The sequence below is a fragment of the Chrysemys picta genome, chromosome 1 (genome assembly GCF_011386835.1).
Source record: "Chrysemys picta bellii isolate R12L10 chromosome 1, ASM1138683v2, whole genome shotgun sequence".
Lineage (NCBI taxonomy): Eukaryota > Metazoa > Chordata > Testudines > Emydidae > Chrysemys > Chrysemys picta.
Genome location: NC_088791.1, coordinates 285,649,121 through 285,660,810, shown reverse-complemented (window position 1 = coordinate 285,660,810; position 11,690 = coordinate 285,649,121). Strand labels below are relative to the sequence as shown.

The 11,690-nt window shown below is 45.3% G+C and overlaps 1 protein-coding gene across 1 annotated transcript; it reads right to left on the bottom strand.

Moving 5' to 3' along the window:
* Positions 1 to 211: 211 nt before the first annotated feature.
* Positions 212 to 2,911, bottom strand: LOC135980855 (myb/SANT-like DNA-binding domain-containing protein 1). The gene is made up of 2 exons (XM_065581147.1): positions 1,964 to 2,911; positions 212 to 969 (listed from the first exon to the last, which is right to left on the bottom strand). Exons 1-2 carry the CDS (start codon positions 2,538 to 2,540, stop codon positions 761 to 763), a joined length of 786 nt encoding a protein of 261 aa, XP_065437219.1. The 5' UTR covers positions 2,541 to 2,911; the 3' UTR covers positions 212 to 760.
* Between the last annotated feature and the right edge of the window lie 8,779 nt (positions 2,912 to 11,690).

Below are 11,690 nucleotides of genomic sequence, written 5' to 3'. Positions count from 1 at the left end.
AGGCTCCGCAGTGGTGGACTGGTTGTTTCAATGGCGCCTGCCACCCCTCCTGATTGGGACTGTGTGTATGTGGGGGCTATGTCACTTTGTGGCAGGGGAAGGACGGTTACAGATCCCCTGCTGCGTGGCTCTGTGATCCAGGATAAGGACCGCTGCATAAGATCAGTAACTGACATCCCCCGCCACAGAGTCACAGAGCAACCCACCCCCCACCACAGAACATGAAAACCACCTCCCAGACTGACCAGGGTAACTAGTGACTGCACTGTGTATGTGCCCTGCTGCTGGACCTGCCCCCGCCTATGTACCCTGCTAAAGGTGACTGTCCTGTCCAATTACCAACCCCCTTCCCCCCCTTCAGACAGACTCTCCTCCAAAAGAACATGATGGAAACAGTAATTAACAGAAACGTATTTTTTATTAGCAACTACACATGAAACTGGGGGGTGAAACTTGGACGGGGGCTTGTGTGAGGCGGGAAGGAAAGGACTTGTCAAATTTTGGGGAATGAGAGCCTTCTACTACTAGAGCAGTCTGCAGGGGTGGAGTGAGAGTTTGCACGGACTCTGCCGCCCCTCCTTCTTTGGACTTTGGGTGAGGGGGGTATGGGACTTGGTGGCGGGGGAGGGCGGTTACAGATAGACTGCAGCAGGGCTCTGTCCTCCTGCCTCCGTTCCTGCAGAACATCCACAAGGCGCTGGAGCGTGTCCGTTTGCTCCCTCATTAGTCCAAGCAGCGTTTGAGTCGCCTGCTGGTCTTCCTACCACCACCTCTCCTCCCGTTCCATGTGTGATCGGTGCATTTGGGACAAGTTCTCCCTCCACTGGGTCTGCTGTGCTGCCTGGGCTCGGGAGCAGCCCATAAGTTCCGAGAACATGTCCTCCCGTGTCCTCTTCTTCCTACGTCTAATCTGCACTAGCCTCTGGGAGTGTGATGCCAGGCTAGGTTGTGAGACAGTCGCAGCTGTGGCTGTGGGAATGGGAAAAAGGGAGTGAATTCCTCAGAAAGATAAATGTAGTTGTGAACAAAGAACATAGTCTTTCTCTGTGAACAAGACCATGCACAGCACCTATCACATGCGCACTCAGGACAAGGTCGAATTCTCGGCCTTTGCATTCAGTGCCTGGGGTCTTGCACTGCAGATCTGAGAAGCGGGGAAGGACACCGGAATTTGTGTAGCGGGCAGACATGGTAAGCCGTAGACTTGTGGCTGCTTAAAACTTTAATAGTAGCACTGGCCTCCTTTCACATTGAAAGCAATGCCAGTCCCTGCTGCCAGCAATCCGGCAAGCAGGAACTCTGCCCCTGTCCCACCCCCTCGCGGCTGTGCCAGGGAAAGATCCCTGTATGCTGCCCCTCTCCCGCCTCCACCTCGTGGCTGCAAACCGGCGGTTACAGTTCTGTAAAGGAACGGGCAAGCAGTCCCAATACTAACATTCCCCTACCTAATTCAAAGCAGGTCACCATGAGCGACATCACCCTGATGAGGATCTCAGACACTGATAAAGAAAGAATGCTTCGGGAAAGCCTGCAAAGACCAGGGCCGTATGCCGCCATGCTCTGCAGGGCAATGATCCCGGAGTACTTGATTGTCTCCTGGCGCGGAAACGTTTCATACCATGGAGGACCCAATAAGGCCGCTCTCCCCAGGAACCTGATGCAAAGGCTTTCCAATTACCTCCAGGAGAGCTTCCTCGAGATGTCCCAGGAGGATTTCTGCTCTATCCCCGGACATATAGACCGCATTTTACTGTAGCTGCACTGGCAGGGACTAAACAGTAGAGCGGCTTGGGCAGAACAATCATGCTAAACCGGACATTGTTAGATTTTTTTTCAAGAGTTGCACTGCCCAGGACTGAAACGTTAAGCGCCTAGGGCAAAGTAATCATGAGAAACCCATTGTTGTTATTCTTAATATTCCTTTTCTGTTAAAAATAAATGTTTAGATGTTTAAAACACTTACTGGCTGATCCTTCTCCAGATTCTGTGTCCGGGTTAACGGCTGGGGACAGTTGGTAGGGGATCTCTGTAAGGGTGATGAAGAGATCCTGGCTGTCGGGGAAATCAGCATTGTAAGCGCTGTCGACTGCCTCGTCCTCCTCATCTCCTTCCTCATCTTCCCTGTCCGCGAACATGTCCGAGGAACCGGCCGTGGACAATATCCCATCCTCAGAGTCCACGGTCAGTGGTGGGGTAGTGGTGGCGGCCGCACCTAGGATGGAATGCAGTGCCTCGTAGAAACGGCATGTCTGCGGCTGGGATCCGGAGCGTCCGTTTGCCTCTTTGGTCTTCTGGTAGCCTTGTCTCAGCTCCTTGATTTTCATACGGCACTGCGTTGCATCCCGGCTGTATCCTCTCTCTGCCATGGCTTTAGAGATCTTCTCATAGATCTTTGCATTCCGTCTTTTGGAGCGCAGCTCGGAAAGCACGGACTCATCGCCCCACACAGCGATCAGATCCAAGACTTCCCGATCAGTCCATGCTGGGGCCCTCTTTCTATTCTGAGATTGCACGGCCATCTCTGCTGGAGAGCTCTGCATCGTTGCCAGTGCTGCTGAGCTCGCCACGATGTCCAAACAGGAAATGAGATTCAAACTGCCCAGACAGGAAAAGGAATTCAAATTTTCCCGGGGCTTTTCCTGTGTGGCTGGTCAGAGCATCCGAGCTCGGACTGCTGTCCAGAGCGTCAACAGAGTGGTGCACTGTGGGATAGCTCCCGGAGCTATTACCGTCGATTTCCATCCACACCTAGCCTAATTCGACATGGCCATGTCGAATTTAGCGCTACTCCCCTCGTTGGGGAGGAGTACAGAAGTCGAATTTAAGAGACCTCTATGTCGAACTAAATAGCTTCGTGGTGTGGACGGGTGCAGGGTTAATTCGATGTAACGGCGCTAACTTCGACATAAACGCCTAGTGTAGACCAGGCCCTAAGGCTCCTCTATTCACATCCTGTTTCTGAATCCTTAGGTTTCACTCACTGCTGCTGCAACTGCCTCTCTGGCCACTGTCAATACCAGCGTGATCCTGCCACCCTGCTCATCTCTTGTTCTTCACCACTAGCTCTGCTTCAGCTTAAAGCAGCTGCTGCTGCAGTTCAGCTCAGGCCAGTTTCTCCAACACCAGGTGCAGCCTGTCACCATAGTAGCTACAGAGGGAGTCACAGGTTGCAGCACTCATCTGCAACTGGCTGCCAATAGGCCGTGGCCTCCAAGCCCAATTTTTTATGCTGAGAAGCCACCCCACTTCCAGGACTGAACCAGGTACCTGCCTGCCAATAGTCAAAACTTCTCCCTCTGAGCTTTCAGTAACTAAATTATGGCTTACTTCTGCTGTCAATGAGACTGGTAAATCTAGAGAAAGCTGATTGAAGTCAGTGGCATTATTCCAGATTAATACCAGTGTCAGTGAGAATAGAATTTGGCCATTACTAATAACAAGTCAGATTGCTAACACAGGCATACAGTGGTGGGAGTGGGTTTAAAGAGTCCCCACTTGTGCCCCCATTTGGCATACCCTGTGTAAAGGCCAAGTTGAACTACACTCAGATGAGTGGACGGATTTTGCTCCATCTGTATTAAGCATGGGTCCATGTCACCTCAAGGAGGATGGGTAATGAGCAGTAGAAGGACTAAGATGTCCTTCCCAAAAGGGTGCAGAAGTGGGTGCATCCCCTTGGCCTGCTTGAGTTGTTCAGGGAAGCCAAATACCTCCTGGGCCTTCCTGTCTGGTGATGTGTCTGTACATTGCCCCTTATGTGGCCATATAAACTGTAGACTTTATTCTTTCTAGACAAGGTTTACGGTCAGTCGGAGTTTAGCCTGAGTAAAATGACAGGCTCTGGGACATAATATCTTTTAAAAGTTCATTTAAAATGTAATTATTAGGATTTGCCACAACCAGATTAACAAATGCAGACTCCATTTGTCTACAGTTCTGAATTCCACTAAGTAAGATCCCTGGAGCCAGTTTCAGGCATTGCTGATTTTATTAATCCTAATTCAGCAAAGGAAATTCTTTTTTTCCTATCCATGGATATTGGACTGCTGCCTCTAGCAACACCCAAAGTCAAGCATAGAAGATAAGGGTGAGCCAAGATGTAACCAGCATTCCACAGAAATGACAGGTTTCTGTTGTAAATTCATCAGTCAATCAGCATATATGATTTCCCTATTTGAAGCTATCTAATTTTACTTCATGTCCTCATGTGCTGCTTTCATAATGCTGGGTATTCAAGAGGTATGAGGAATGGAGTTTCTCTTTGATGGAATGTTCCAATAGGAGAGTGTTTCATGTTCTGGTAGTGGACTCTGAGACGGGGTAGGGGGCAGACTAATTCAAGGGGCGTGTGGGGTAGAGGAGAAAAGCAGTTGGGATGGTGAAAGCCGCAGGACCTAGGACCACTCCACCCCAATTCCAAATATATTCTTTTGGCTGCAGGTTAAGAGGGCTCCTTGAAAGCCTGCCACCTTCTATCCCTGTTAGAGCATCAAATCCTAATTCAGCCAATCACTGTGCGGGGCTGCAGGCCTGCAAACGCAAGCTTCACAGCTCTACTTCCATAGCGATCAACTCAATTTCAAAGGACATGGAAACTGACTCCATGTAGCTACCATCTCATGACTGGGGCCTGGAATGAGGAGTCACAAAATCAAAGCACAAACAAAAACAAAATTGGAAAGAAAAAAACACACAGGACTGAAGACACGTAAGAATGCAAAAAAAGCAATATCTTTTTTATAATAATAAAGCAATAAGAGACACAAGTACAGAGCCAGTGGGCTGGCACATGGTCTAAGGCAGATAGAGTAGGAGGAGGTGTCCATCCTCTAATCCATTCCCAGAGGAGACACCACTGGAACAATGTTGGAGAACATAATTCCAGCAAGGGTTATCCCCCCTCCACAATAACAAAGATTCATATAGTTTATGCTAAATACATGAAGAGACAACATAAATGTTCTACATTTGTCTGAGACTTCATTATTCTGTAAATATATTTATTGTGTGATATGTATAATGGCTGCTATTTCCAAAGAAGACTGTAGAAACTGGGAGCAAAATTCCAATTGAATTTCAACTTCCTTAGGCTCCTTTGAATAAATTCCCAGGTAATATTATATTGGCGGAGTGTTGAATAATCATGATGGGTCTCTTAAAATAAAGCTATTATTATTTTGTTTTCCTTGCACAAAAGCCATTTTATAAATTCATTTAAGCGATAAAAGGAGGCGTTACTTGCTAGTCTATCTTATTCTCAATGCCTTTATTCAATAATTACATAAAATATTATTTATTTTCTAAAGGCAATAAAGTTTTCCTGTATACAATTTTCAGTGCCACTGCTTTAAAGGAGAACCTAGCTATCATCTCTGAAAGCTGAAGTTGCAATTAATGGATTAAAAATGTGAAGGAATTTCATCTAGAGGAGGTGAGAACATAAACAGATCAGACGTTGTTTCAGTCATGGAAACATAACTCTCACTGCAGTCAGTGGAGTTACTTCCAATTTACACCAGTGTAACTGACATGAGAATATGTCCCTTAGTCTTTATGCTCCAGCCCACTGCATGAGACTAGCACTGCATGCAATGTTTCTAATTTGTTATAATTTATGAGCAATCTGACAAGGCAGCAACTGACAATGGCTGGGGGATGAACTCATAAATCTCACAAATATCTAATCAAATATTCTTTTTCAACGGATTCATGTGTTCAGCTGATTGAAGGGTGTTCCATAAAATTTATTGTTGGTGTGGCAACTTTCTCTCCCACTCATGTCCTGCAGCTGCTGTAAGAAGGGAGCCTTAAATCTGTGTTCCGCAGGCCATACTATGTTAAAGGGGAAGATGAGAATTTTGAAACTGGCTGTTATGAAGACTCTTGTCTTGGACCAGATTACAACTTCTTCCTCACTCTGGTGGGCAATTATTCATGTGACTCATCTGGCTGACTACAATGGAACTACGCTATGTGAATAAATGCTCATCAGTGCAATAAAGGATTCACGATCTGGCCCTTACGAATAAAGAAGCCAATTCTCTTTGATGTTGTGCTACCCACCAGTTGATTACTATTAAATTGTCTAAACAAAGTGATTGATATGCTCTTTCCTGAGCAAAGAAGAATCACTTTGCATACTAATACTATCTTGTGTGTACCTTCTAGAAAATGCTTTGGTTTATTAATGAAGGATGAAGAATTTTCAGCATTTTTTAAGAAAGTTCATTAGAATTGGCTGTGTCATGATTGCTAACTTTCCACAATGCTTCTAAGACTTTCTACAATGCTTCTAGTTTTAAAGGAACAACACTTATGAATTTACTGTGGGATTCTGCGGTAATAGACTAAAATATTATAACTTGCATTAATATTATCTCAAAAAGGGTGGGATAGAAATAGTGGAGTTCCAAGGTGAGTTACCAAAAATGTTAAAACATGGAAAGGCTTCCATATAAATAACCTCTGAAAAGGTTAATATTGTTCAGTTTAGAAAGGAAATGAATAAGGAACAACAGGACAGAGGGATACCAAATAAGTGTACAAAAATTAAATTGGGCATTTCTATTTGCTCTCTTGAAATGCAAAAATGAGGGGCTGTTAAGTGAAACTGAAAGGCAACATGTTTTAAACTAATGAAAAGAAATACTATTTTTACAGAATATATAAATAGTCGTTACAACTCATCGCCACAAAATACAATGTAGTCAAGAGCTTAGTAGACGTAGAGTAACTTCATGTATCCAAATACAATGGGATGTGATGGGCGTGATGACATATAAAATCAATATTGATAAATAGATTTCAGATAAGAATGGAACCTGTTGATATATTGACCCAAAATTGAGGACATGAACTCATTTCTGATAAACAAAACAAAGCAACAAATGAACAAACAAAAAACCAGGGTCCTCCAAATCCATAGGAGCTACTCACCCGAGTAAAGTTACTTATAGGTGTGTGCATTTGCAAGTAAGGCCCTAGCATTGGATAGCCAAGATTCAGGTAAGCGAGGTTGCTATAGCTATATCTGTATCTTTATACACAGGCCAGGGTTTTCAAAATCATTTTTGGTGCCCCAGTTTTTTGGATGTCCAACATGAGATAACTTAAAGGGCTCTGTTTCTCAAGAAGTGTTCAGGGCCACCATCTGAAAATCAGGCCCCTTTAACATGTCTCCATTTGGCACGCAAAAGTTGTGCTATCCAAAATCACCAGTCATTTCTGAAAATCTTGACCACCTTCTATATATACTGTCTATATAGACTGCAAGTGACTATACAGTATATACTGTCTATTAACATGACCTCTTGGATAACCTTTACAAATAAAATTGCAACAATTTGAGATTGGCTTCAACTGGATGTCAGAAATAATATGTTCCTGAACATTTTGTTTATCCAGTTTGGAATATAAGCTCCTGGGAATGACTCTTCCTCTGTGTATTATACTGTGCTAAGCACAATAATGGAGCTCAACAAATAAGAATGAATAATAAAAAAAAAAGTCAAAGCTGTAGTTGCTTGACCCTGATGAAATAGAAAAAAAAATGGTATATTTTCACTGTGTAGAACAGATAAATGTGGGAATGTTAATCAGGGAAAGCAGAGTTCATTTTGGGACATACAGTTCTGGTGTCTTCACATTCCAACTTTCCTGCAGAAAAGAAATATCTTTTATAATAGGAACTCAATATTGTTCAGTTTAATTCACCTTGCATGACAGAAAATGTTCTGCAAGACAGGAGGAATTTTAGGGCTCCACAAATTGCAGTCCATCTCCCTTATTTGTCCTTTCTCTGTCTGGTCTTCTTTTTTTTCCCTTTCTCATCTACTTTCTCCCACTCACTGTCAGAAAGGGCCATCTGACGATTCTGCAAAGCAGCACAAACAAAATACCTACGGGGGACAAGCAGCAGAAGCAGTTCCAATGAGTGCTTTTAAGGGAGAGTGTTTAAAAGCCAAGAGTTACACAAACTGAATGTGAAATTCTTACATCAAAGAGTTGGAGCTGATCTGCCCTAAAAAATAGATATCCTCATTAACCATTTGTGGCTTTGCCAAAGATAATCTTTATTATAGGAAGATAGCTATGCCTACGTTACAACATATTATTATGATGCATACTATAGTGGCACCTATAGGTCACAACCTCAATTGGCCCCCTCTGTGCTATGCACTGTACAAACACATAGTGAGAGACCTTGCATGCTCTAAAGCTTTTACTGTCTAAATAGTCAAGACAGACAAAGGGTGGGAAGGGAGGTGCCCAAGGTCACACAGCAAGTGAGTAGCATAGCCAGGAATAGGACCCTCACTCTCAGTTCAGTGCCCTGTCCACTAGACCCAGTATAAATGATATCTGCTAGTATAAATGTTCTGTATATATTTACACAGAACTGCTGCTTATAGATCACTGAAGATCTAGATCTGAATGTTATGGTTGTTCCTTTTCTGTACAATGGGCTGAAGGAAAATACTGGCTCTAAACATCTCTATACTCCAGAGAATTAATTAGGGGCATGCAGAAACTGATTTGTGTCACTGTGTGTCAGTCAAAAACTCAAACATCTTTAAATATTTTGTAAAACTTCTCTCCGAAGCAGTTGTGTTAGTACTGGACTAAGTCGTGATAACTACTAAGCATCTGCAACTCCCACTGAAGTCAATGAAGCAAATTCTGAAGTTCTCACTCCGTTTTTCTACTCTATCCTTCTTCCAACACATCTCTCTTAGGGGCAAATCCCAAGGTCCATATGCTTTATTCAAGAAAAGCTGCCTTTTAAGTGATTGGGAGTTTATCCTGAATAAGGAATGGGTAAGGACAATTGATATCAAAGAAAGGTTTGCATAAGTAATAGCCGAGGTCCTGCTTGTTGCTGGCCCTCAACAGGCATGCAAGTGGGCAGGGAATGAACAACAGGGACACAAAGAGATCCCTCCCCTTTCACAATGCCATGAAAAGAGCTGTCCTTTTGTTCCCTGAGTGTGAGGGCTGCTCGAAGCTTATGCCCCAGTGGTATTAGCAATCACAAAAGGGGTGAGGGTAAAGGTAGAACCATGAACCCTCAGCACCATCCAGCAGAGCTCAGCCACCATAGGAAGGTGGTGAGAACATGCTGTATATACACCCTTTACAAACGGGAGACTTGCTTTTCCATCCTGTGCTCCCTGAGGGCCCAGGAGCTCTGTATGAGTCACAATTCAGTGCAATGCAGCCATTCCATGTGGGCTGTGGCTTTTAGCCAAAACCTGGCCCTGAACAAGGACTTTAAGATACACACACTTTCTCAGAAAAAGCAAATAGAATCTTGTCAATTTTCACTAAATTACCAGACATATTTCATTAGGTTAAAGTAGTATTTTAACTCACATGTACAGAGTCAGAGGCAGTGCTTTTTTGGGGGGGTGGGAGGGGAGGAGGGATGTGGGAGTGCACATACATTTCCTTTGAAACTGAAACAATTTCCCCTTTCTTTTCCAATAAAAAATCAATTTACTTTGTTTTCAGGGTGCAAGTGAGATATTCTAAATCACTCAGGCACAGGGCCGGCTCCAGGCACCAGGCAACCAAGCACATGCTTGGGGCGGCCCCTGGTAAGGGGCGGCCAATCTTGGGGTGGCGGGGGGCAGCGCAGCGCGGCGTGGCATTCCGCGGGGTGGGGCGCTCCGGCGGCACGGCGCTCTGGCAGCGCGTAGCACTCAGCGGGGGGGGGCAGCGCGAGGCACGGCGCTCAGGGTGGGTTCCCGGCGGCGCTCGGCGGGGGAGCGGGGGGCGGCGCTTGGGGGGGGGTGGTTTCGGCAGGGCAGCGCTTTTTTTTTGCTGCTTGGGGCAGCAAAAAAGTTAGAGCCGGCCCTGCTCAGGCAGTTGCTTCAGTCAAGCAAGCTTGACAAGCAGCAAAGCATCAGCCCCCTCTGGCTCTAAGTTTTCTTTTCTATTGTGTGGGGGAATGGGCTCCCAGGATGAAGTTGAAAGGGAGGGGAGTAGGGAAGACATGCCCTCTTCCCCCTCTGCTGACCAGAGGGAGCATGCTGCGTCTTAGAAAGGCCTGACACAGACCCCGTGCAGCTGTCTGTTCAGGCAAAAGCAGTTCTGGAGGAAATGCACCTCAGAGAGGTGTCACTGAGGCACAACTCTTCCCAGGACAGCTCCTGTTGCGGTGCAGTGCCATAATCTAGCCCTTCAGTTTTGGCATATCTGTTTTTCTGTGTTTCCATGATTTATTCAGACTTTTAGTCTGACAAAGCGAAGGCTGAGAGGGGATATGATTGCTATCTTTAAATATATTAGAGGGATTAATACAAGGGAGGGAGAAGAATTATTCCAGCTTAGTACTAACGTGGATACCAGAACGAATGGATACAAACTGGCCGTGGGGAAGTTCAGACTTGAAATTAGACGAAGGTTTCTGACCGTCAGAGGGGTGAAATATTGGAACGGCCTACCGAGGGAAACGGTGGGGGCGACGGACCTGTCTGGTTTTAAGATAAAGTTAGATAAGTTTATGGAGGGAATGGTTTAATGGTAAAACATAGTAGTCAAGGAAAGCCAAGCAATGGTGGGTAAATAGTATAATGGCTAACGGGGTCGGGCTGGAGACTCTTGCCTATATGCTCGGGGTCTTACTGATCGCCACATTTGGGGTCGGGAAGGAATTTTCCTCCAGGGCAGATTGGCTGAGCCTCTGGAGGTTTTTCGCCTTCCTCCGCAGCATGGGGCAGGGATCTCTAGCAGGAGGGTCTCTGCCGATTGCAGTCACTAAAAACAGGATTGGGGACTTCAACAGCAGAGTCCAGGGAAGGGGTAGGGACGGTTTTATGGCCTGCAGCATGCAGGGGGTCAGACCAGATGATCATAATGGTCCCTTCTGACCTTAAAGTCTATGAGTCTATGAGTCTTTTATAGTCAAATGGGTCTGGTTATCCCTTCAAGTTCCTCCTTGAAGCACACCCTAGGACACACTCTGTTTGCTGCTTCCTGCACTTCTATAACAAGAATTGCAGTTTCCATTGCTACGCTCACTCAGCCTCAGCCACTTTCTCAACACGCTATTAAGATATTTTTCCTCATAGTGGTTTCAATTTATGCTCCTCATTTATCCCACCCTCTTTTTAATAAAGCTACAGAGCACTGCTTGTCTGCAAGTTCCCATCTGGCATTGTATGTACAGGTTCTCCTGGGTCTCTTTAAGGCTGACTAATCTGGCTGGCCAACGTGTTCAGAGAGTTAGATGCTGTATTAGTCCTGTGACTCCTTCCTGCTTTAGTAGAAATAAAATTCGAGTACAAACTTATTTTTGGGGTTTATGTTCGTCTCTAGTCTTGGCCTTGTGCAGAGTGAACAAACTGCCCAGGGGACCTACCTGAGGAGATGGATTCTTCTCAACTTGGCAGCAGAGCTTGGAACAGGAGCTGCAGCCTTTCTGTGGCTGTTACAACTTATAAGCTTTATCTGTATCCATAATGCTGTCATCACAACACCTTATGGGGGTTTAGGCCAGACACTGGCTATATACCTACTACTCCTGTGGCCCACCCAACACTCACATCAGTGCAGTGCTGCTGCCGGCTGTGCCCCTTGTATGGAGAAATGCAAAGCATGGGTCACAGATTACATGAGGTGCTAGGTCTGCATGCAGGGCTGTTCTGTGTTAATAGTTCTTTCAGTAGTGCTGATAGATCCTTTTTCAG

Coding starts and splice junctions, on each gene's coding strand:
- LOC135980855 (XM_065581147.1), bottom strand. CDS start 2,540: ATGCAGAGCTCTCCAGCAGAGATGGCCGTGCAATCTCAGAATAGAAAG. Junction 970..1,963: donor ATCTGGAGAAGGATCAGCCA/GTAAGTGTTTTA, acceptor CCATTCCCACAG/CCACAGCTGCGACTGTCTCA.